We start from the raw sequence: 25007 nt of genomic DNA on the forward strand, positions 1-25007 counted from the left end.
GAAAAACAATTGGAACCATTTTACTGTTTGACCACTAGGTTTTATGGGTATTATGACTCATACTGTGGTAGTTAGTATAATGGAACTGAGAGTCACGATAAGGGCTAAACTTACCCTATACCCGGGGCAAGTTGTGCCAAGAGACCACTTTTTTTGTACAAGCTATGTTTTCAAATCTGTTGTTTACATGGATTTTGATTATTTTCAGGGATACACAACATTGTTAAATATATATAGATATCTTTGTTAGTAAGAATACTATATTTCCCTTGACGGAGTGATGCTGAATGTAAAAATTAGCTTGGCTTACCCCACTATCACCTAATTACGCTACAATATTTGTATGTGACCAATAACATTTTATTTGGTAGCCTGAAGCCTCTCTATTCGAATGAACAACTTTGTATTTTCTATTCCCATTGTCCATATTGAAAAAAATATATGAATATGTTATTCTCTGGATGTATGCCTATCTGTATTCCACATGTCAAAAATGCATGTTTGTTTTACATAAAACATGCCACAAGGCTATTTGTAACTCTAACGTTTCATAACGTTGTGCCTGCTGAACGCGCCCCTAGTGGCGTCTGAGATGATGACGTCTAAAAAAGGCGACAGTCACTGCAGTCGTCAAAACGCGACGACAATGGCTACATGTGTGATGCAACGTTGCTTGTCTTCCAACTTTACCTCTGCCTTGCTCTACCGTTTGGCACAGCTACCTCCCTCTGGGCTGGTATCCAGGGCATACTTACTACGGACTTTGTCCACTACCACCCGACTCTCATCAGGTAACGTTACTTGGCTTGTGGACCTCGTAACGCAGGTGGTTCATAGCAAGAACGCATAGCACGACCGTAACGTAGCTAGTTAAGCGTGTAGCTATAACTGTTTTTCGGTTTGTGTCTACGTTTGTGTACTCGAACTAATTTTACTCTTCTCCTGAATTCCGCAGCTCTTAAATTCACAGACAAACACGAATGGATACGAGTAGAGGGAGAGGTAGGAACGGTTGGCATCAGCAAATTTGCTCAGGTAAGTTGTTCTCACGAGCCTATACTCCCACTGGTTCGTATGAGCCGCATTGGGACCTGTGGTCTTAACTACCCAATGTTAGCGTGTGTTGTGGCACACGGATCATGAAGTGACACATTTGGTTAATTTCTCATGATCTAAATCTGTCATGCAGGAGGCTCTAGGAGATGTGGTGTACTGTGGTCTACCAGAGGTTGGCACGCAGCTGGCGCAGACTGGTAAGGAGCCATTACTACCATACAGACTTGTGAGGAGGGTAACGCAACTGCTGGTCCTCTAGGGTTATACTAGTCACCCTTCCCCAAGACCTGTTCATGACCTGACTCATCGCTCTCATTTTTTAGATGAGTTTGGAGCATTGGAGAGTGTGAAGGCAGCTAGTGAGTTGTACTCTCCTCTAACCGGGGAAGTCACAGAGGTCAACACACTCCTTGCAGACAACCCCGGCCTTGTCAACAAGTCCTGCTACAAAGACGGTGAGCATACATACACACTCTACACCTGCAGACATGCATGCATACTCTAGTCTACACGTGCACACACACATCAGTGACTATTTTTAAGGAAAGAAAGAATATTCAAACAGGGCCGATGTCTAGGCTAATCTCTGACATGTAACCCTTGCTGGGACAGGTTGGCTGATGAAGATGACCATTGCCAACCCTAAGGAGCTAGATGCTCTGATGGATGAGAAGGCTTATGAGAGATACATCCGATCCATAGAGGACTAGCACAGCCTAGCCCCAACCCTTATCACCCCCTCACCTGCCTGTCAATCACTAGTAGAGGAAGTGCACCAGTTGTGCCATGACACTACACCAGGGAACCAACAGATGCCAGAGATACTGCAGAACTCATCCGTTTGACCTGCCAGTGTTATTGTGCTCTGAATGTTAAGAGTATTTGTTGTACTGGTAATGACTGACTTAATGGAGATGCTGAGGACAAGTGTCTTACACCTGTGACGTACAGTATGTGGATGAGTGATACTGTACGACTCCTGATGATGAGTCCTGATGCAACCTATGGAAGAATCTCAAGTCTTTTCCTTGATTCCTTGTGTCTGCTCTCTGCCTCCTTAATAAAACAAATCAGAGGGTTTCACTCTGTTTTGAGGAATTGAGGAAAATACTTTTAGGATTCATCCTCAATCTCTCCTCTGGCGCTCACAGGGTATGAGGAACTTAAGATTGTGAATACTACTTGGAAAAAGAGTCCTCAATTTCACTCTATCAAATACAGCTGTATTACAGCTGGATCAGTCCGTGTGCTAAGGGACTAACAATAAAGCACTTTGGATCTAGCGCAGGCTGGTTTCTACTGTATGTTGTGCCTCTGCATGTACTGGCACTATCGAGAGGAGACTTAAAAATAAAACGTACACGTGTGTTTACTTTGAATGTATTAGTACTGTATCTTTTCAACTTTACCCCCCTTCAGCCTCCATTACAGAATGTTATTATAAATAGCTTTGGTAAATGACTCATTTAAATAAATTTGTGTAAACAGCAGTTTGTTCCTGTTACAGCATAACCCATAATGTGGTTCCTGACATGTTGCAGCATGATTGCATGACCTGCAACATTCACCCATTTTGAAACAGTTTTGTAACTACCAAGGTAGTCTTTGGCATTTTCTCATTTGGTAAAAATCCATCCTCCGCCTTTTCTCAATTCTGGGCATTTTCTCAATTAGGTTTGCTTATCCCCTGCGTCCTCGCTTCATCATCGCTCGCCTCTTTTTTTTATTTAAGTCAAGTAATTGAGGAGGTGCCTGGAAAAATGTGCTTCTATGAAATGAGAAGCTTCTCCACTCGCACGCCATTAGGCAAATTGTTTACAGAAGTGGATCCCAAAATGTGTAAAGTGATAAGTTGTGCAAGACATTTTATAGATAAAAGGATAAGTAGCATATCGTTTTTAAATGTGTGCATTCTTTCCTCCTGACAATACATTATCCGATTCAAAGGGGGACTGGCAGATATCAAAACTTTTCCGAGGTAGGATACACTTGTGCTTCCTCGCTATCGAGGCGGGAAGGACAGTCTTCCAACAGACTTTTTTCCAAACGTGAAAAAGCCACTAAACTGATAAGATGTCAATTTGTTAGGTGAATGGAAGTGTCCTCCCCTCCTCTATAGTCACCTTTCATCCTCCCTAAGTTAGTGAATAAAACTCCACCAACCCTGATGTCCTAGCCGTGTCTGAATCCTGCCTTAGGGCCACCAAAAATTCTGACATTTCCACCCCCACCTACAACATATTCTGCCAAAGGGGGTGGAGTTGCAATCTACTGCAGAGCGAGACTGCAGAGTTCTATCATGCTATCCAGGTCTGTGCCCAAGCAGTTCGAGCTTCTACTTTTAAAAATCTACCTTTCCAGAAATGAGTCTCTCACTGTTGCTGCTTGTTTATAGACCCCCCCCCCCCCCTCCTCAGCTCCCAGCTGTGCCCTGGACACCATTGGTGAAGTGATTTCCCCCCATCTATCTTCAGAGTTCGTACTGTTAGGTGACCTAAACTGGGATATGATTAATAACCTGGCTGTTTTACAATCTAAAATAGATGCCCTCAATCTCACACAAATGATCAAGGAATTTACCAGGTACATCCCTAAATCCGTAAACAAGGGCACCCTCATAGGTATTATCCTGACCAACCTGCCCTCTAAATACCTCTGTCTTCAACCAGAATCTCAGCGATCACTGCCTCATTGCCTGCGTCCGTAATGGGTCCGCGTTAAAAGACCACCCATCACTGTCAAACGCTCCGCCTTTCTAATCGACCTAATCCCGTCAGTAGAGGATGCCTGGTGATTCTTTAAAAGTAGAAGTGAAAATAGATATAGCCCTTGGTTCACTCCATACCCGAGTGACCTTGACCAGCACAAAAACATCATGTGGCATACTGCATTAGCATCGAATAGCACCCGCAATATGCAACTTTTCAGGGAAGTTAGAACCAATATACACAGGCAGTTAGGAAAGCTAAGGCTACCTTTTCAAACAGAAATTTGCATCCTGTAGTACAAACTCGCAAAAGTTCTGGGACACTAAAGTCCATGGAGAATAAGAGCACCTCCTCTCAGCTGCCCACTGCACTGAGGCTAAGAAACACTGTCACCACGGATAAATCGACGATAATTGAGAATTTGAATAAGCATTTTTCTACGGCTGGCCATGCTTTCCACCTGGCTACCCCTACCCCGGTCAACAGCTCTGCACCCCCTCCCACAGCAACTTGCCCAAGCCTCCCCCATTTCTACTTCACCCAAATCCAGATAGCTGATGTTCTGAAAGAGCTGCAAATCAGCTGGACCGGACAATCTGGACCCTTTTTCTAAAATGATCCGCCGCACCCCGTATTACTAGCCTGTTCAACCTCTCTTTCGTATCGTCTGAGATCCCTAAAGATTGGAAAGCTGCCTCAGTCATCCCCCACTGCAAAGGGGGAGACACTAGACCCAAACTATTATAGACCTATATCCATCCTGCCCAATCTTTTCTAAAATATTTGAAAGCCAAGTTAACAAACAGATCACCGAACATTTCAAATCCCACCATACCTTCTCCGCTAGGCAATCTGGTTTCCGTGCTGGTCATGGGTGCACCTCAGCCATGCTCATGGTCCTAAACCATTTCATAACTTCCATTGATAAAAGACAGTACTGTGCAGCCGTCTTCATCGACCTGGCCAAGGCTTTCGACTCTGTCAATGACCACATTCTTATCGGCAGACTCAACATCCTTGGTTTCTCAAATGACTGCCTCGTCTGGTTCACCAACTACTACTCAAAGTTCAGTGTGTCAAATCTGGTTAGACTGTAAACTCTCCAGACTCACATTAGCCATCTCCAATCCAAAATTAAATCTTGAATTGGCTTCCTATTTCGCAACAAAGCCTCCTTCACTCATGCTGCCAAACACCCTCGTAAAACTGACCATCCTACCGATCCTTGACTTCGGCGATGTCATTTACAAAATAGCCTCCAACACTCTACTCAGCAAATTGGATGCAGTCTATCACAGTGCCATCAAAGCCCCATATACTACCCACTACTGTGACCTGTGGCCCTCGCTTCATATCCCACTGGCTCCAGGTAATCTATGTCTTTGCTAGGCAAAGCCCTGCCTTATCTCGGCTCACTGGTCACCATAGCAACACCCATAGCACACGCTCCAGCAGGTATATTTCACTGGTCAACGCCCAAAACCAACTCCTCCTTTAGCCGTCTTTCTTTCCAGTTCTCTGCTGCTAATGACTGGAACGAATTGCAAACATCACTGAAACTGGAGTCTTATATCTCCCTCACTAACTTTAAGCATCAGCTGCCAGAGCAGCTTACTGATCATTGCACCTGTACATAGCCCACCCAACTACCTCATTCCCATAGTTATTTTTTTGCACCACAGTATCTCTACTTGCACATTCATCTTCGGCACATCTATTACTCCAGTGTTTTAATTGCTATATTAATTATTTCACCACTATGGCCTATTTATTGCCTTACCTCCCTTATCCTACCTCATTTACACACACTGTATGTATACTTTTTCTATTGTATTATTGACTGCATGTTTGTTTATTCAATGTGTAACTCTGTTGTTGTTTGTGTCGCACTGCTTTGCTTTATCGAGGCCAGGTCGCAGTTATAAATGAGAAATTGTTCTCAACCAACCTACTTGGTTAAATAAAGGTTAAATAAAAAATAATTGGGGATAGTCATGTATCCTACTGGAGTTTTTAAATCTGCCACACCCCAGTTGAATCAGCTTTTGTTTTGTCGGAGCAGAAAAGCATGCATACGTTTAAAAATGGTAAGTAGCATATTGTTTATCAAGAAAATGTCTTGCACAACTAACTTAATTCATTTGGATCACTTTACACATTTATTTTTTGTGATCCACTGTAAACAATTTGCCTGATGACACGTGAATGAAGGAGAGACAATTGTTACAAGCACGTTTTAGTCCACGTTCCCTCACTTCCCCGCGTCTCCTTGATTTACCTTTGACCATTTTCAAAAGTAGGTGAGGAAGGACGCAGAAGTTAAGAAAATCAATTGAGGAAAGGCCATTGGGCACCACAGTGGCTCTATCGAACCTTTAGCCCCTGTCCTTATGGTCATCTGTGAGAAGTAGGCACTCTCCCAGGCACTGTGGAGACCCTGTCCTTGGCAGCGGGGGTCCTCTTTCCCCTTCGTTCAACTGCAAGGGGGTGTGGAAGTCCCTCCATCCTCCTCTGGTCTTGCTCCTGTCTTTCCCTCCTCTCTGCTCCCTCGTTTATCACGCTGGCTGTGAAGTCTGTCTGGTTCAGGAAGGCGATGGTCTCATTCCGCCTGCGGCTCACGTAGCCCTTCAGAACGGCGTTATAGGGGTTAGAGGCAGCGTCCGCGTCTGGATCGTCTGATTGGTGCTTGAACTCCATACGGGTGATAACAGGCAGGAGGAACTGCCCACCTGTGTTGACCATACCTCCCTGACAAAGGGAGAGAAGCTGTCACTCACTCAATTTAGTTCACAGTGTGACATTTGTATATATAAAAAATTGTCTCAAGGCATAGAAAAGCCATGTGGCCAAAGAAAGAAATCAAACAGGAAAGACAGTACTGAGGACCACTCATGAGACATAATACGATTAGAAGCAGTGAGTTGACGTACACCCATGGCCTCCGAGACTAGGCGGGGGGGCAGGGGGACCAGGTCGCACCCCGAGCAGGGGTCTACGTACTCCCCAAAACGCCGCCTCACCAATGCCACGTCCTGCAAAGACTGGCTCCTCCTCTCCTCCAGATCTGTCACCACACGCTCTGGGTAGGACTGGCCTAGGACTACACCTAGAGGGAGAGTGCTGAGGTTTAGCTAAAGTGTAGATGGATAAGGGGAGTTAAACACCAACAAGTCTATACATGAGAGTTGGGTTAGTGGTAAAAGCTACAGTATGGCTATTGTAAGGTTATGGTAACTCGACAGTTTGATAAGGGTAAGGCTATGGTATTATTATTACAATAATGTTAGGGTAAATTCTGGAAGTTTAAGTTAAGATTAGGAGGATAAGGCTGGTTCTGTTGTCTCTCACCGGCACGGCGCAGCATGGAGGCTGGGCACTTCCAGGGTTTGTGTATGAGGTCATCAGGCAGCACCGCCAGCTCAGAGCACCACTTCCTGACATAGCTTCCGTAAGGGTCACAGGTCATGGCTGCGTCAACAGGGTGCATGACAAAGTTCCAGTGGTCCAGACCACACATGCCTCCATTCTGCCACATCATGGCATCTATGGCCACGTCAGCATCCACAAGGGTGTCCTACACACACACAGTCCAACGTTATTATCAAATCAAATGTTATTTGTCACATACTTTTGTAAACAACAGGTGTAGACTAACTATGAAATACTTGCTTAAAGGTCCTTTTCCAACAATGCAGAGTTAAAGACAAAGTAAAAAATAAATAATAGAAATAGCGACACTGTGAATAACAATAACAAGTAAAAATAACATGACTATATACAGTTAGCACCAGAACCGAGTCGAGGTCCACGGGTATGAGGTTATTGCAGTAGACACTATGTACATATAGGTAGGGGTAAAGTGACAAAGCAACAGGATAGATAATAGGCAGCAGCAGCAGTGTGTGGTGAGTGCGTGGCATCAGTATCCATGTGTGGGCATTTGTAGTGTGTGTGTGGGGTGTCAGTGTAAGTATGGGTGAGTGAGTTGGTGCAAAAAAGGGTCAATGCAGGTAGTCCGGGTAGCCATTTCATCAGCTATTTTGCAGTCTTTTTTTAGCAGTCTTATGGCTTGGGGTTATAAACTGTTCAGGGTCCTATTGGTTCCAGACTTGGTGCACTGGTACTGCTTGCAGAGAAAAAAAAGTCTGACTTGGGTGGCTGGAGTCTTTGACCATTTTTTGGGCCTTCCTCTGACACCGCCTGGTATAGAGGTCCTGGATGGCAGGGAGCTTTGCCCGAGTGATGTACTGGGCTGTACTTACCACCATCTGTAGTGCCTTGCGGTCAGGTGCCTTGCAGTTGCCGTACCAAGCAGTGATGCAGCTTGTCAAGATGCTCTCAATTGTGTAGCTGGAGACCTTCTTGAGGATCTGAGGGCCTGTGCCAAATTTTTTAAGCCTCCTAAAGGGGGAAGAGTACGCATCAGGTCCCACTTACATCAGCTACAGAGAGAGAGATCACACAGTCGTCCGGAACAGCTAGTGCTCTCATACGTGGTTCAGTGTTGCTTGCCTCGAAGTGAGCATAAAAGCCACTTAGATCATCTGGTAGGCTAGCGTCGCTGAGCAGCCGGCTGCTGGGTTTCCCATTGTAATCCATGATCGTTTGCAAGCCCTGCCACATCCGTCAAGCATCAGAGCCGGCCTGGTACGCATCGGTCTTAGTCCTGTATTGATGATTTGCCTGTTTGATGGCTTGTTGGAGGTCATAGCAGGATTTCTTATAAGTATCCGGATTGGTGTACCGCTCCTTGAAAGCGGCAGCTCTAGCCTTTAGCTCAGTGCGGATGTTTACTTATGACCCTATACAGCTTGTTGAGTGCGGTCTTATTACCAGCATCAGTTTATGGTGGTAAATATACAGCTATGAAAAATAAATATCATGGTCAATATTATGGTCTGCAGCTTATCATTAGGTATTCTAACTAGGGCGAGCAACAACCCGAGACTTAACATTAGAGATCGCAAATAAGCTGTTAACAAAAAGACACACCCCTCCTTTCGTCTTACCCACGTCTGCCACCCGGTCTTGACAAAGCATAGAACAACCAGCGAGCTGTACTTTGAGCAGTGCTTAATTTGAGCCGGATCCACGGTACCTCTCGTGGTGTGAAAAATAATTTTCACTTTTTGCAATGTTAAAATGATAGTGAAAGCGTTCAAAGTTCATTCCAGTTGCCTCTTGGTTAATTCTCCTGCCCCCCCCCCCCCCCTATCTCTCATAGAAATAGAATGAGATTCACTTTCTATGATCTCTCTCCCTCTGCTCTGATAGACATGAGCCTGCAACTCTCATCTCTCCAGCATTGCACTTCATTTTTTTTTTTCCTTATAAAATTATAGCTGCGCAAAGAGAGAGGAACTGCGGCACACATGAGAAATTGAAATACATTTACCAAAGGTAGAGTTACTGTTCTGTTCAGTAAGAAATTAAATCATTCAGAATAGCCTACTACACTATGAGAAAGCCTACACTTTGCCACAGATGATAAATGGTTTATTTTCAAAATAGCCAATCTGTGGAATGTAGCCCAATACAAGGCATAGCCTACAGTCGAGAACAGAGGCAAATATGTCAGCTTTAGGCTACCAAAACATTTGATCAACTTCCAAATATTGTTTTCCAAAGTAAAACGAGAGAGGCACGAGCGCATAGGCCTTCACCAGGGAGTGAACTGTGCATCATTGTGTGAGTCAGCTGGAAAGCTTTTTTAGGACTATAATTTCCTGATATTGTAGCCCACAATAATGTGTCTCCACACAACTAGGCCAAGGCTATTGATGGATTCAAGACGAGGTCGTTTTCATTGATTCATCTCAGATTCTCAGTTTGTCAGTGTCAAAGTAGCCAGTCATTTCGATCATTTGTGCAGTATTATGGTGCTTTCAAGACAACTGGGAGCTCGAAAAAAAAACTCGATTGAATCATGATGTCAGTGATCTTCAGGTCAGAAAGTCAGAGCTCTAGAAAGAGGCCAGTTCCCCACATGGGATTCCGAGTTGGATGACCGATCACAACTCATTTTCCCAGTTGGAGCTAGTTTTTTACCGATTTTCCAGTTGCCTTGAACGCAATGAAGTCGGGAGTCAGCGATTTCCCAGCTCCCAGTTGTTTTGAACGAAGCATTAAAAGAGATGGATTTAACAAGTGACATCAATAAGGGATCATAGCTTTCACCTGGGTTCACCTGGTCAGTCTATGTCATGGAAAGAGCAGGTGTTCTTAATGTTTTGTACACTCAGTGTATATAATCCATGTTCTCGTTCAACCACGATTTTGAGAAACATAGGATATTACAGTTTTTCAGTTCCTGTTGATAGAATAGTCTCGAATGAAGCTCATCCAGTTTGTTCTCTAGTGACTGCACATTCGCCAATAGAACAGAGGGCAATGTACGTCTATTTGCTGGCAAATTTATTTTTGTCAGGATGCCGCCTCGCCTGCCTTTCGGTGCCGCTTCCTCTTTCGATTCCTAGGGACTAGGGGCCTGGTCCCGAGTAAGCTGAACATCCAGAGCTGCCGACTCGTTGCAGTAGACATTTTCATTAAACAGACAAATCTCTATAGTCTGGTGTGTATGTCTGTGTGTGTGTGCGACCATGTGTGTGTGAGTCTCACCTGGAACCAGCGATATCCCTCCTGCCATGGTAGATGGAGGTAAGCTATGAGGAAAGAAGCCACTACATGTCTCATATAGTTGTTCATCCATCCAGTCAGCCACAGCTGTCTCATTGCAGCATCTACTAGAGGATAACCTGTCCTGCCCTTCTGCCATGCCTTCAGATGACCCCTCTCATTGCTCCACCGAAGGGCCTGATTGGACAGAAACCAAGAAGAGAGTGAGTGTCCCGCTTTCATTGGATACAAACTAGGAAGAGAGTGCTAGAGCTAGTGTTAACCCTGTCCTTGCCTTGTATGGTGGTCTGAGTGATTCCCAGGGCAGGTCTGGGAACAATGTTAGCTGCCAGTAGGCCAGGTCCCTCCAGGTCAGTTTTCGTATGAACTTGGGGGATCGGCAGCGCGCCCCTTTAGTGTCCCACAGCAGCCAGCGAGCACTCAGCTGGCCAAAGTGCAGGTAAGGAGACAGACAGCTGGTGTTGGGGGCATCCGCACGCCCTGATTCCTTCTCATATCTGTACACACCTGGAATACGTACACACACATAACATATCTATTCTGTAGGGCGGTTTAATTCTGAGTACAAGTATAGAAAGGGAAATGTGTGTGTCTCACCATCATTTAGAAAGGCCTCTAGACGTGACTGGGCCCCTTCCTCACTAAAGTCCCATGAACTCCTGATGTTAGCCGCCCAGTCAATCTGGAACAGACACTCACATTAACATACAACCAACAATAACCCAGACCCCCATGTGCTTCAGTCCAAGGGGTTACTGACCGTGGTTCCATCCTTCCTGCAGGGCATTCGTGCCAGTCCTAGCCCCTCCAGAGGGCAGCCTCTGGGCCAGACAGAGGGTGAGGGGAGCGATATGGGGGGGTCCAGGGGAACCCCTAACCCTGGGCCAGGGTTCATCTGACAGCAACTCATGAAGTGGGATACAGAACCAATACCTGAGGGAGGGAAAGTGTGTGAGAGAGTTACTGCTGTGTCATATTAAATGTTAATAACAGTAGTAGTGGTTGTAACAGTAGTATTATCATACCTCTGAGTCCCACCCCCTCAGTAGTAACAGTATAGGGGTCTCTGAGACAGTAGGAGTGGACCATGTTAACCTCCACCCTGTCTTTCTGCAGCGCTGACACCACTACCTGGTCCCGCTCTCTCAGCCACGGCTCATAGAGGGCGCTAGCCAGCACCGTCTGAGCCCCCGTCTCTCTCACCAGACTCCTCAGGGCAAGCAGCGAAGAACCAATCCCCTCTCTTTCCTCATCCGGCCGAAGGAAAACAAGATGGCTGCCGATGTGTTCCAGAGCAGAGCTGAGACAGGACAGGGCCTGGTGCAGCCAGAATTTACCTGGTATGAGACAGAGAAGGATTAGACACCGATCAGGAGACACAGAAGCCGAGGTAAGGAAATAATGACATAATATGTATATGTTTATACTTACAGGCCCCTCCCATAGCCACGGTTACCCCGGGACCCTCCTCCTCCTCTGGGCACCAGATAAAGACGGGGATGACCGGCCCTCCAGCCTCCAAAGAGCCAATCACAGCTGGGTTGTCATGGAGACGCAGGTCCCTGCGGAACCACAGCAGCACAGGGGGTGGAGCAGAGGGGCATCGAGGCACACCTACCACCTGCTGGCCATACCCCTTCCTCCGCTGACGTCTGTTCTTTGAGCGCTTTGGCTTCTCAGATTGGTCCACTTTGCACTCCACCACAGTGACGTCATCTTTGGTTTGGTTGAGATTGGATGTCAAAGTGGCAATAGAGGCACACACATCCTGAGTGACGTTAGACCACTTTATGTCTGTCTGTTTCTGGGTCTGGCCTCTCTGTCTCTCTGTCTGAGGAGAGCTGCCATGTCCAGATGATCTTCTGGGTGATGTGGAGTCTTGGTGTTGAGTCTGAGTCCGTCTCCTTCCTCCTGCTGCTAGCTGGGCGTAGCTCGCACCCGTGGGCAGAGGGGCTGGCGGAGGCTGGCTGGAGCTACCATTAGGAGAAACTGACTGACTCTGAATGGAGCTATTCTGGGGTCTGTAAGTTGCCGTAGCCTGGGTGTCTGTTTGACCCTGGAGTTTAGGGTCTGGGAAGAGGGGCTTGGTATTGGTCTGCTGTTGCCCTTTGACCTCTAATAGGGACAGAGCCAGAGCCACTGCCAACTCATCATCCTCATCCTGTAACAGACGGTTATGGTCATATATACAGCTTTAGTCATATATACAGATTTACAATGTTAGAGGGTCAAAATAGTGAACCTCTAACATTGTAATTACCTTCTTGACAAATACAACTCTGCTGGAAAATCCAGCTGTACCAGTTCAAGCCAGTGAACAGCTCAAAATCCGATCTGGTCTAAACTGGATTTTCCAGTAGGGTAGGTTAAGCCTACAACAAACAAAACACACACACAACTATCAAACTAATAAATGTCATTGTGTTGAGACAGAGTATCTATAATACTTTTAGAATATGACTGGACTATATATATATATATATATATATATACATACATACATACATACATACATATACATACATACATATACATACATCCAAACAAACACACACATACATCCAAACAAACAGCCGTACCTTGGAGAAGTATTCCAAATAGATGGAGGTGAGGGTGGTGTGAAGCCTGTTGTGATCGGTGGCTAGGAGCTGGATGAGCGGCAAGAAATGTGTCCGTGTATCATTGTGTCCCAGTACAGACACACACAGACAGAAGAAGCCCTCAGCGTTCTCTCTCCCCACAAGCAACTCTCTCAGCATCTGACGAACCTGGGACATGGGGTCCTCACCACCCGATACAGGCATGGTCTATTGCTGGTGATGAAAAGCAATACAACTGAGAGGAGTTCCCTACTGAAACTGTCAGTCTCTCTTAAAATTCCAAATACCCAAAAAATCCAGATTAGGTCGTAATCATCCACGAGAAGACAATGTTAAAGGTTGTTGATTTCTTTTGCATTTTTCGATAGTTTTCAATTAGTGGTGATAGTGGGACAGAGAGGATCGAGTATGCTGCAACGTGAATGAGTTACTCAACAGCTGATAGCCAGTTACACAAACTCAATCCCACGCTGTTTTGTAATTACATCGGATGTGATGCAATGTAACATTGTGACCAGTAGAGGGCACCCAAGTCTACAATATTACAGTCATTAGTCTCACTTCCTACGCTCACAGTGCTCATGAGAAACACTCACAGCTTCCCTCTCCACACTAAAGACAAATAAAATCATCATCCCTCTCCCACCAAGTGTCTTTTATACCCTTCATTTATTCTCTTGATCCTCATGCTATACGAGAAAGAGGGAGATCAATAGTGTTTAGACAAAGTATGTAGTCTCTAAGTGTGTGATCAATAGAGAACAGTGAGATTAGCTGGCTTCTCTCTGTCTCTCACTAACAGACAGATCAATGAATGGACCAATCTGCCATAAGCCTAAACACATCTGCCTGCCGTCACATACTATCAATAAAGATCTGTTTTGAATGTATACCTAAGAGATCAAAGAGAGAAAAATATGTGACAGGAAAAGAGATGAGGGCTCTCCAGAGGGTGGTGTGGTCAGCCCAACGCATCATCAGGGCACACTGCCTGCCTTCCAGGACATCTACACCACCCGGTGTCACAGGAAGGCCAAGAAGATCATCAAGGACCTCGGCAACCCGAGCCATGACTGATAAACAGCTTTTATCTCCAGGCCATCAGACTGTTAATCCATCACCACTAGCTGGCCTCCTCCCAGTAACTTGCCCTGAACCTTAGTCAGTGTTACTAGCCGGCCACCTTCCGGTACTCTAGGCTGAACCTTAGTGAATGCTGCCCTATGTACATAGAGACATTGAACACTGTTTCCTTTATTCATGGTTACATTTTATCCACTTTATATGGATATACTGTATTCTAGTCCTGGCTCATCCTATACAACTACTGCTGTACACACCTATTCTATTCATATACTGTCCATACTCCCTATACACACCAAAAAAAGCATTTCGAAAGCATTCCACAGGGATGCTGGCCCATGTTGACTCCAATGCTTACCACAGTTGTGTCAAGTTGGCTGGGTGTCCTTTGCGTGATGGGCCATTCTTGATACACACAGGAAACTGTTGAGCGTGAAAAACCCAGCAGCATTGCAGTTCATGACACAAACCGGTGAACCTGGAACCCACTACATACCCCATTTCGAAAGGCACAAAATCTTTTGCCTTGCCCATTCACCCTCTGAATGGCACACATAGACAATTCATGTGTCGATTGTCTCAAGGCTTAAAAATCATTCTTTAACCTGTCTCCTCCCCTTCATCTATACTGACACCAATAAGGGATCATAGCTCTCACCTGGTCAGTCTATGTCATGGAAAGAGCAGGTGTTCATATACAGTACCAAACAAAAGTTTGGACACACCTACTCAATGGTTTTCTTTATTTTTACTATTTTCTACATTGTAGAATAATAGTGAAGACATCAAAACTATGAAATAACACATAAGGAATCATGTAGTAACCAAAAAAGTGTTAAACAAATCAAAATATATTTTATATCTGCCTTGATGACAGCTTTGCACACTGGGCATTCTCTCAACCAGCTTCACCTGGAATGCTTTTCCAACAGTCTTGAAGTAGTTTCCACATATGCTGAGCACTTGTTGTCTACTTTTCCTTCACTCTGCAGTCCAACTCATCCCAAACCATCTCAATTGGGTTGAGATCGGGTCATCTGATGCAGCACTCCATTACACTCCTTCCTGGTCAAATAGGGTCATTGTCCTGTTGAAAAACAAATGATAATCCCACTAAGCGCAAACCAGGTGGGATGGTGTATCACTGCAGAATGCTGTGGTAGCCATGCTGGTTAAGTGTGCCTTGAATTCTAAATAAATCACCAGCAAAGCACCATCACACCACCTTCATGTTTCCTGGTGGGAACCACACATGCGGAGATCATCCGTTCACATACTCTGCGTCTCACGAAGACAGTGGATGGAACCAAAAATATCAAATTTGCACTCATCAGACAAAATAACAGATTTCCACCGGTCTAATGACCATTGCTTGTGTTTCTTGGCCCAAGCAAGTCTCTTCTTTTTATTGGTGTCCTTAAGTCGTGGTTTCTTTGCAGCTATTCAACCATGAAGGCCTGATTCACACAGTCTCACACAGTCTCCTCTGAACAGTTGATGTCGAGATGTGTCTGTTACTTGAACTCTGTGAAGCATTTATTTGGGCTGCGATTTCTGAGGCTGGTAACTAATGAACTTATCCTCTGCAACAGAGGTAACTCTGAGTCTTCCTTTCCTGTGGCGGTCCTCATGAGAGCCAGTTTCATCATAGCACTCGATGCTTTTTGCAACTGCACTTTTCTGCATAGACTGACCTTCATGTCTTAAAGTAATGATAGACTGTTGTTTCGCTTTGCTTATTTAAGCTGTTCTTGCCATAGCCCTATTTGGTAAAATACCAAGTTCATACTATCTTCTGTATACCACCCCTACCTTGTCACAACACAACTGATTGGCTCAAATGCATTAAGAAGGAAATATATTCCACAAATGAACTTTTAACAAGGCACACCTGTTAATTGAAATGCATTCCAGGTGACATCCTCATGAAGCTGGTTGAGAGAATGCCAATAGTGTGCAAAGCTGTCATCAAGGAAAAGGGTGACTACTACCAAGAATCTCAAATGTAAAATATATTTTGATTTATTTAAAACTTATTTGGTTACTACATGATTCCATATGTGTTATTTCATAGTTTTGATGTCTTCACTATTATTCTAAAATGTAGAACAAAGTCAGAATAAAGAAAAACACTTGCATGACTAGGTGTGTCTAAACTTTTGGACACACCTACTCTGACATTGCTCTCTCTGATATTTCTTAATTTCTTTTTACTTTTCTGAATATGTGTGCATTGTTTTGTATTGCTAGGTATTATTACTGCACGGTTGGAACTAGAAACGCAAGCATTTTGCTGAACCATCTGCAAATCTGTGCACGTGACCAATAAACTTTGATTTGATTTGAGCAAAAGACAGGGAAGGGAGAGAGAGAAAGAGTAAAGGAGCAGACAATAGTGTTACTCTGTAGTCTTTGTCTTTGTCCTGCATACAAGGCACGTGGCCACAGGTCTGTCTCCTTAACACACACATGCAGACTCCTATATAACCATGACATCTCCAGGAGAATGAATGGAAAGAGATTCAAAACTCAATTGAGGAGAAACATAACGGAATAGACTGGAATAGATATATTAGATATATGCAACTCATAAATCATTTTCTCTCTCTCTCTCACACACACACACACACACACACATTCCCTTTCTCTCTCCCCCTCTCCTCTCTCTCTCCTTCCTTCTCCCTCTCTCCCCCTCTCCTCTCGCTCTCCTTCCTTCTCCCTCTCTCCCACTCTCTCCTTCCTTCTCCCTCTCTCCCACTCTCTCCTTCCTTCTCCCTCTCCTTCCTTCTCCCTCTCTCTCCCCCTCTCCTCTCTCCTTCCTTCTCCCTCTCTCGATCTCTCGTCTCTCTCCTCTGTTTTACCACAGTGGTCAATCGCTCATTTGAAGCATTGAGTGAGTCAGCTAGTGGAGAGAAGGAGGACAGTGAGAGGCTGAGGGGTTAATAGAGGTTAGTCGAAACAGGGAGACCACGTCACTTCATTGGCAGGTATCACAGAAGAAATCTAGCTATGATGTGTGCTTGATGGGACCACCTAGCCCTATAGCAACCGCATAGCCCCACACTGACATCTACATGAATAGCAGAACATTAACATATATACTCAGAAACACACAGTGGAGGTTGGGTAGATAATTCTGTGTTCATATTCCAGTGCCTGATCAAACACTCAGTTGTTGGTTTTGTGGACCACTGCAGGGATGTTTAGAGAGCAGAAATGGAGAAAGGGCAGAGAAGAAATGAGAATAGAGGCGAGGAGAACAGAACAGAAAGGTTGGAGATGAGAGACCATCCCCTTCTGGATGCTTTGAGAGAAGGAATGCGTGGTGGGGAAGAGAAAGAGGATAGTAGAGGAAAAGGGAATGAAGGAAGATAGTATTGAGGCTTGAGAAAACGAAAAGGAAGGGTGTGATAAAATGGAGGATAGATAAAAGGATAGAGAAAGAATGGAGGATGAAGGAAAGGAGAGAGAAGAGGTGTGTAATAGTGGAAGACAGAACAGAAGACAGGACAATTCCTCCCCCCAGCCCTCTTCAATAAAAAAAAGTAAAGTAGAACAAAAACACACAAGATGGTGTAGCAGTCAGACATCTTTGTCGTTGTCCTGTCGTGTCCCTTGTATGTATCTTTTTAAAATATTTCCCTAAACCTCAACTTGTAAATACTCTCCTGTAACCCGCCTCACCCAATGTGGTGTGGATCTGTTTTTTCTAAAGTATTTCTGTTTACTTCGGATCTGGAATCGCCTCAACTGAAGCTAGACAGCCAACTAGCTACCAACTATCAGTCAGCAAACCACTGCTAGCGGTCATCAGCTAACCTTTAGCTCGGAAAGCTCTCGCCAGTTCATACAACATGACTCAAACCAGAGCATAACGGACCAATTTTTGTCTCCATATCCCCGGATTCCTACCGCAAACTCTGAACCTTTTCATCTGGATCTTCGCAACTAGCTAACCGCAATCCCAGGTGACTACTCCTGGCTAGCGTTTCCATTCCAGAGCAAGCAGCAATTAGCCTGAAGTTGCCCGGCTAGGGTACCTGGGCTACCACCGAAGCCCACTCCTGGGCTACAATATCCGGACCCCTTCTACAGCCGGTACGGGGCACGGAACCCCGCCGATCCTCTACAACTGGAATGCCGACACAATCTGCCCGAGGATTCCAACAGGCCCCTCAGGCGCGACGTCCGCTGAAGGGCCATTTGCTAACCTCGGCCTGCTAACTACCTAGAGCTACTTGGAACCCTACTAATCCATGACTGGTCTATCGACGTCACCACACAAGGAGGCAAAAACAGACTTACCTCCATCGCGATGTCCCACAAATGCCCTCCTGCTAGCTTGCTAGCCCCGGTCTGCTAACTGCTAGCTTGTTTATCCCCGGCCTACTAACTGCTAGCTTGTTAGCCCCGGCCTGCTAACTGTCTGAATCGCCATTTCCCCAGCCAGCCCAACCACTCACTGGACCAATATGATCACTTGGCTACGCATGCCTCTCTTTAATATCAATATGCCTCCTCCCAGCTGCCCACTGCTCTGAGGCTAGGAAACACTGTTACCACCGATAAATCCACTATAATTGAGAATTTCAATAGGCATTTCTCTACGGCTGGCCATGCTTTCCACCTGGCTACCCCTACCCCGGTCAAATGCACGGCACCCTCCACAGAAATCCGCCAAAGCCCCCACCATTTCTCCTTCACCCAAATCCAGATAGCCGATGTTCTGAAAGAGCTGCAAAATTATCTGCCGAAATTGCTGCCCCCCCTATTACTAGCCTGTTCAACCTCTCTTTCGTATCGTCTGAGATTCCTAAAGACTGGAAAGCTGCTGCGGTCATCCCCCACTGCAAAGGGGGTGACACTCTAGACCCAAACTTCTACAGACCTATATCTATCCTACCCTGTCTTTCTAAACAGATTACTGACCATTTAGAATCCCAGCATACCTTGTCCGCTATGCAATCTGGTTTCAGAACTGGTCATGGGTGCACTTCAGCCACGCTCAAGGTCCTAAATGATATTATAACCGCCATCAATAAGAGACATTACTGTGCAGCCGTATTCATCGACCTGGCCAAGGCTTTCGACTCTGTCAATCAACACATTCTTATTAGCAGACTCGACAGCCTTGGTTTCTCAAATGATTGCCTCGCCTGGTTTACCAACAACTTCTCTAATAGAGTTCAGTGTGTCAAATCGGAGGGCCTGTTGTCCGGACCTCTGACAGTCTCTATGGGGGTTACCACAGGGTTAAATTCTCGGGCCGACTCTCTTCTCTGTATACATCAATGATGTCGCTCTTGCTGCTGGTGATTCTCTGATCCACCTCTATGCAGACAACACCATTCTGTATACTTCTGGCCCCTCTTTGGACACTGTGTTAACTAACCTCCAGACGAACTTCAATGGAACTCTCCTTCCGTGGCCTCCAACTGCTCTTACATGCAAGTAAAACTAAATGCATATTCTTCAATCGATCACTGCCCGCACCTGCCCGCCCGCCCGTCCAGCATCACTACTCTGGACGGCTCTGACTTAGAATACGTGGACAACTACAAATACCTAGGTGTCTGGTTAGACTGTAAACTCTCCTTCCAGACTCACATTAAGCATCTCCAATCAAAAATTAAATCTAGAAATTGGCTTCCTATATCGCAACAAAGCATCCTTCACTCATGCTGCCAAACATACCCTCGTAAAACTGACCATCCTACCGATCCTCGACTTCGGCGACGTCATCTATAAAATAGCCTCCAACACTCTACTCAACAAATTGGATGCAGTCTATCACAGTGCCATCCGTTTTGTCACCAAAGCCCCATACACTACCCTCCACTGCGACCTGGACGCTCTCGTTGGTTGGCCCTCGCTTCATACTCGTCGCCAAACCCACTGGCTACAGGTTATCTACAAGTCTCTGCTAGGTAAAGCCCCGCCTTATCTCAGCTCACTGGTCACCATAGCAGCACCCACCCGTAGCACACGCTCCAGCAGGTATATCTCACTGGTCACCCCCAAAGCCAATTCCTCCTTTGGTCGCCTTTCCTTCCAGTTCTCTGCTGCCAATGACTGGAATGAATTGCAAAAATCACTGACACTGGAGACTCATATCTCCCTCACTAGCTTTAAGCACCAGCTGTCAGAGCAGCTCACATATCACTGCACCTGTACATAGCCCATCTATCTACCTCATCCCCATACTGTATTTATTTATTTATCTTGCCCCTTTGCACCCCAGTATCTCTACTTGCACATTCATCTTCTGCACATCTACCATTTCAAATCAAATCAAATTTATTTATATAGCCCTTCGTACATCAGCTGATATCTCAAAGTGCTGTACAGAAACCCAGCCTAAAACCCCAAACAGCAAGCAATGCAGGTGTAGAAGCACGGTGGCTAGGAAAAACTCCCTAGAAAGGCCAAAACATAGGAAGAAACCTAGAGAGGAACCAGGCTATGTGGGGTGGCCAGTCCTCTTCTGGCTGTGCCGGGTGGAGATTATAACAGAACATGGCCAAGATGTTCAAATGTTCATAAATGACCAGCATGGTCAAATAATAATAAGGCAGAACAGTTTAAACTGCAGCAGCAGCACGGTCAGGTGGACTGGGGACAGCAAAGAGTCATCATGTCAGGTAGTCCTGGGGCACGGTCCTAGGGCTCAGGTCCTCCGAGAGAGAGAAAGAAAGAGAGAATTAGAGAGAGCATATGTGGCGTGGCCAGTCCTCTTCTGGCTGTGCCGGGTGGAGATTATAACAGAACATGGCCAAGATGTTCAAATGTTCATAAATGACCAGCATGGTCGAATAATAATAAGGCAGAACAGTTGAAACTGGAGCAGCAGCACGGCCAGGTGGACTGGGGACAGCAAGGAGTCATCATGTCAGGTAGTCCTGGGGCATGGTCCTAGGGCTCAGGTCCTCCGAGAGAGAGAAAGAGAGGAGAGAATTAGAGAACGCACACTTAGATTCACACAGGACACCGAATAGGACAGGAGAAGTACTCCAGATATAACAAACTGACCCTAGCCCCCCGACACATAAACTACCGCAGCATAAATACTGGAGGCTGAGACAGGAGGGGTCAGGAGACACTGTGGCCCCATCTGAGGACACCCACGGACAGGGCCAAACAGGAAGGATTTCAGTGTTTAATTCCTATATTGTAATTACTTCGCCACCATGGCCTATCTATCGCCTTAACTCCCTTATCTTACCTCATTTGCACTCACTGTATATAGACTTTTTGTTTTATTTTTTCTACTGTATTATTGACTCTGTTTTGTTTATTCCATGTGTAACTTTGTGTTGTTGTACAGGTATGTGTCTAATTGCTATGCTTTATCTTGGCCAGGTCGCAGTTGCAAATGAGAACTTGTTCTCAACTAGCCTACCTGGTTAAATAAAGGTGGAAAAAAAAGAAGAAATAGAAATAAGAAAAACACAAGAAAGTAAGTAAGCTATATACAGGGTCAGTTCCAGGGTCAGTTCCAATAACATATTTACAATGTGCAGGGATACTGGAGTGGTAGGGGTGTGTGTCTGTGTATGTGTGTGTGTAATTTGGGATTCCTGGTGCGTGTGTTAATTGTGTGATATGAGTTATGTATACCCCAGAGAAAGGGAACTAATCAAACTAACTTCAGGGCTTCAGCTGAACTCAACACACAGGCGCTTTGGAGAGAGAGACAGAGAGTGAGAGACAGAATGACAGACTGACAGAGACACAGAGTAAGAGACACAGACAGAGAGAGATATATAGAGGGAGGGAGGGAGGGAGGGAGGGGAGGGGAGGGGGAGAGAGAGGGAGAAGGAAGGAGAGAGGAGAGGGGGAGAGAGAGGGAGAAGGAAGGAGAGAGGAGAGGGGGAGAAATAGGGAGGGAAAGAGATGGAGGAAAGAAGGCAGTGAAGAGAGGAGCTGTGAATGAGGTTGGCACGGTGCCATCCACTCAGAGCGACGCAGAACTACAGATTTCAGCTCAGGGATTTGTCTAAAAACAAATTCTGAGGTCTTGGCTGATTTCTTTTGATTTTCCCATAATGTCAAGCAAAGAGGTACTGAGTTTGAAGGTAGGCCTTGAAATACATCCACAGGCACACCTCCAATTGACTCGAATGATGTAAATTAGCCCAACAGAAGCTTCTAAAGCCATGGCATCATTTTCTGGAATTTTCCAAGCTGTTTAAAGGCACAGTCAACTTAGTGTATGTAAACGTCTGACTCACTGGAATTGTGATACAGTGAATTATAAGTGAAATAATCTGTCTGTAAACAACTGTTGGAAAAATGACTTGTGTCATGCACAAAGTAGATTTCCTAACTGACTTGCCAAAACCATAGTTTGTTAACAATACATTTGTGGAGTAGTTGAAAAACAAGTTTTAATGACTTTGACATAAGTGTATGTAAACTTCCGACTTCAACTGTAGGTAGGTAGAATTACACATATGTATGTGAACTACGCCTTTAAGATGCTCCTGTAAAGCAGACATTTCTGGCACTCTTACAATATATAGCCTTCAGATGTTGTGGAGAGAATGTGGTTTTGTTTCAGAACATTCACATTGTAAATAGACTGTTACCAGGCAATCTCTCTCGCCTAGCGACCATTATGAAATCCTTCAGAAGATGGATATAGAGCACATCTTCTAATAAACACCACTCTATACCTGTTGAAGTTCTGAGCAAACTCTCCCTCGATGACATTCACTGTGTGTGTGTGTGTGTGTGTGTGTGTACTATTAATACTGTACACCATTAGGGAAATGGCTATTGCAGTGTAGTATTCCATCAATCAGCTCACCATCAGGACAGTGACTGTACTGGGATCCCTAGAGATGAATAAAAACCTGATACCTTGATAATGTGAAATACACATACAAAAACACACACACATACAGATAAATCATGAAAAATAATCTGCTAGTGCAGGGGTTGAGGCTGGAGTGGGGGTGTTATCAGTGAAAACAGAGTCCTGTGTCTTTAACTGGTGGCTGAGCCAAGAGACTCATGAATAAACATGAACTGGCTTTTCTCCTCTGCTCAAACAAATCAAATCAAATCAAATCAAATTTATTTATATAGCCCTTCGTACATCAGCTGATATCTCAAAGTGCTGTACAGAAACCCAGCCTAAAACCCCAAACAGCAAGCAATGCAGGTGGAGAAGCACAGTGGCTAGGAAAAACTCCCTAGAAAGGCCAATACCTAGGAAGAAACCTAGAGAGGAACCAGGCTATGTGGGGTGGCCAGTCCTCTTCTGGCTGTGCCGGGTGGAGATTATAACAGAACATGGTCAAGATGTTCAATGTTCATAAATGACCAGCATGGTCGAATAATAATAAGGCAGAACAGTTGAAACTAGAGCAGCAGCACAGTCAGGTGGAAGTTGAAACTGGAGCAGCAGCATGGCCAGGTAGACTGGGGACAGCAAGGAGTCATCATGTCAGGTAGTCCTGGGGCATGGTCCTAGGGCTCAGGTCAGTTGAAACTGGAACAGCAGCATGGCCAGGTGGACTGGGGACAGCAAGGAGTCATCATGTCAGGTAGTCCTGGGGCATGGTCCTAGGGCTCAGGTCCTCCGAGAGAGAGAAAGAAAGAGAGAAGGAGAGAATTAGAGAACGCACACTTAGATTCACACAGGACACCGAATAGGACAGGAGAAGTACTCCAGATATAACAAACTGACCCCAGCCCCCCGACACATAAACTACTGCAGCATAAATACTGGAGGCTGAGACAGGAGGGGTCAGGAGACACTGTGGCCCCATCCGAGGACACCCCCGGACAGGGCCAAACAGGAAGGATATAACCCCACCCACTTTGCCAAAGCACAGCCCCCACACCACTAGAGGGATATCTTCAACCACCAACTTACCATCCTGAGACAAGGCTGAGTATAGCCCACAAAGATCTCCGCCACGGCACAACCCAAGGGGGGGGGGGGGGGCCAACCCAGACAGGATGACCACAACAGTGAATCAACCCACTCAGGTGACGCACCCCCTCCAGGGACAGCATGAGAGAGCCCCAGCAAGCCAGTGACTCAGCCCCTGTAATAGGGTTAGAGGCAGAGAATCCCAGTGGAAAGAGGGGAACCGGCCAGGCAGAGACAGCAAGGGCGGTTCGTTGCTCCAGAGCCTTTCCGTTCACCTTCCCACTCCTGGGCCAGACTACACTCAATCATATGACCCACTGAAGAGATGAGTCTTCAGTAAAGACTTAAAGGTTGAGACCGAGTTTGCGTCTCTGACATGGGTAGGCAGACCGTTCCATAAAAATGGAGCTCTATAGGAGAAAGCCCTGCCTCCAGCTGTTTGCTTAGAAATTCTAGGGACAATTAGGAGGCCTGCGTCTTGTGACCGTAGCGTACGTATAGGTATGTACGGCAGGACCAAATCAGAGAGATAGGTAGGAGCAAGCCCATGTAATGCTTTGTAGGTTAGCAGTAAAACCTTGAAATCAGCCCTTGCTTTGACAGGAAGCCAGTGTAGAGAGGCTAGCACTGGAGTAATATGATCAAATTTTTTGGTTCTAGTCAGGATTCTAGCAGCCGTATTTAGCACTAACTGAAGTTTATTTAGTGCTTTATCCGGGTAGCCGGAAAATAGAGCATTGCAGTAGTCTAACCTAGAAGTGACAAAAGCATGGATTAATTTTTCTGCATCATTTTTGGACAGAAAGTTTCTGATTTTTGCAATGTTACGTAGATGGAAAAAAGCTGTCCTCGAAATGGTCTTGATATGTTCTTCAAAAGAGAGATCAGGGACAGATACAGAACCAATTTAAATCTAAATGAGCCTACATACACAACAATACCAATGACATTATAACCCTTATGGTCTCTCTCCCCCTCTCTACTCTCTCTCCCTGACCCCTCCCGCAGGATCGCTGATACTCCAGTGCATGACATTACATC

At 45.4% G+C, this 25007-nt stretch overlaps 2 protein-coding genes across 2 annotated transcripts; one reads left to right on the top strand and one right to left on the bottom strand.

The window, feature by feature from the left end:
- Positions 1–608: 608 nt before the first annotated feature.
- On the top strand, positions 609–2445 carry LOC109889407 (glycine cleavage system H protein, mitochondrial). Its single transcript, XM_020480820.2, has 5 exons — positions 609–791; positions 956–1035; positions 1190–1253; positions 1380–1511; positions 1669–2445. The coding sequence occupies exons 1-5, from the start codon at positions 647–649 to the stop codon at positions 1764–1766; spliced, it is 519 nt and encodes a 172-aa protein (XP_020336409.1). The 5' UTR covers positions 609–646; the 3' UTR covers positions 1767–2445.
- A 3324-nt stretch (positions 2446–5769) lies between these two features.
- LOC109888856 (deoxyribodipyrimidine photo-lyase) lies at positions 5770–13916 on the bottom strand. The gene is made up of 10 exons (XM_031822842.1): positions 12980–13916; positions 11832–12561; positions 11426–11737; positions 11161–11333; positions 10998–11082; positions 10675–10907; positions 10383–10577; positions 7113–7338; positions 6695–6870; positions 5770–6512 (listed from the first exon to the last, which is right to left on the bottom strand). Exons 1-10 carry the CDS (start codon positions 13202–13204, stop codon positions 6159–6161), a joined length of 2709 nt encoding a protein of 902 aa, XP_031678702.1. The 5' UTR covers positions 13205–13916; the 3' UTR covers positions 5770–6158.
- Between the last annotated feature and the right edge of the window lie 11091 nt (positions 13917–25007).

The sequence above is a fragment of the Oncorhynchus kisutch genome, linkage group LG4 (assembly GCF_002021735.2).
Source record: "Oncorhynchus kisutch isolate 150728-3 linkage group LG4, Okis_V2, whole genome shotgun sequence".
Lineage (NCBI taxonomy): Eukaryota > Metazoa > Chordata > Actinopteri > Salmoniformes > Salmonidae > Oncorhynchus > Oncorhynchus kisutch.

What these genes read in the sequence shown, in the direction of transcription:
- LOC109889407 (XM_020480820.2), top strand. Translation starts at nt 647, where the DNA reads ATGGCTACATGTGTGATGCAACGTTGCTTGTCTTCCAACTTTACCTCT. An exon ending in TACCACCCGACTCTCATCAG is followed by an intron (nt 792 to 955) that starts GTAACGTTACTT and finishes TGAATTCCGCAG; the next exon opens with CTCTTAAATTCACAGACAAA. An exon ending in CAAGTCCTGCTACAAAGACG is followed by an intron (nt 1,512 to 1,668) that starts GTGAGCATACAT and finishes TTGCTGGGACAG; the next exon opens with GTTGGCTGATGAAGATGACC.
- LOC109888856 (XM_031822842.1), bottom strand. Translation starts at nt 13,204, where the DNA reads ATGCCTGTATCGGGTGGTGAGGACCCCATGTCCCAGGTTCGTCAGATG. An exon ending in GCAGGAAGGATGGAACCACG is followed by an intron (nt 11,083 to 11,160) that starts GTCAGTAACCCC and finishes TGTCTGTTCCAG; the next exon opens with ATTGACTGGGCGGCTAACAT. An exon ending in AGAGGCCTTTCTAAATGATG is followed by an intron (nt 10,908 to 10,997) that starts GTGAGACACACA and finishes TACGTATTCCAG; the next exon opens with GTGTGTACAGATATGAGAAG.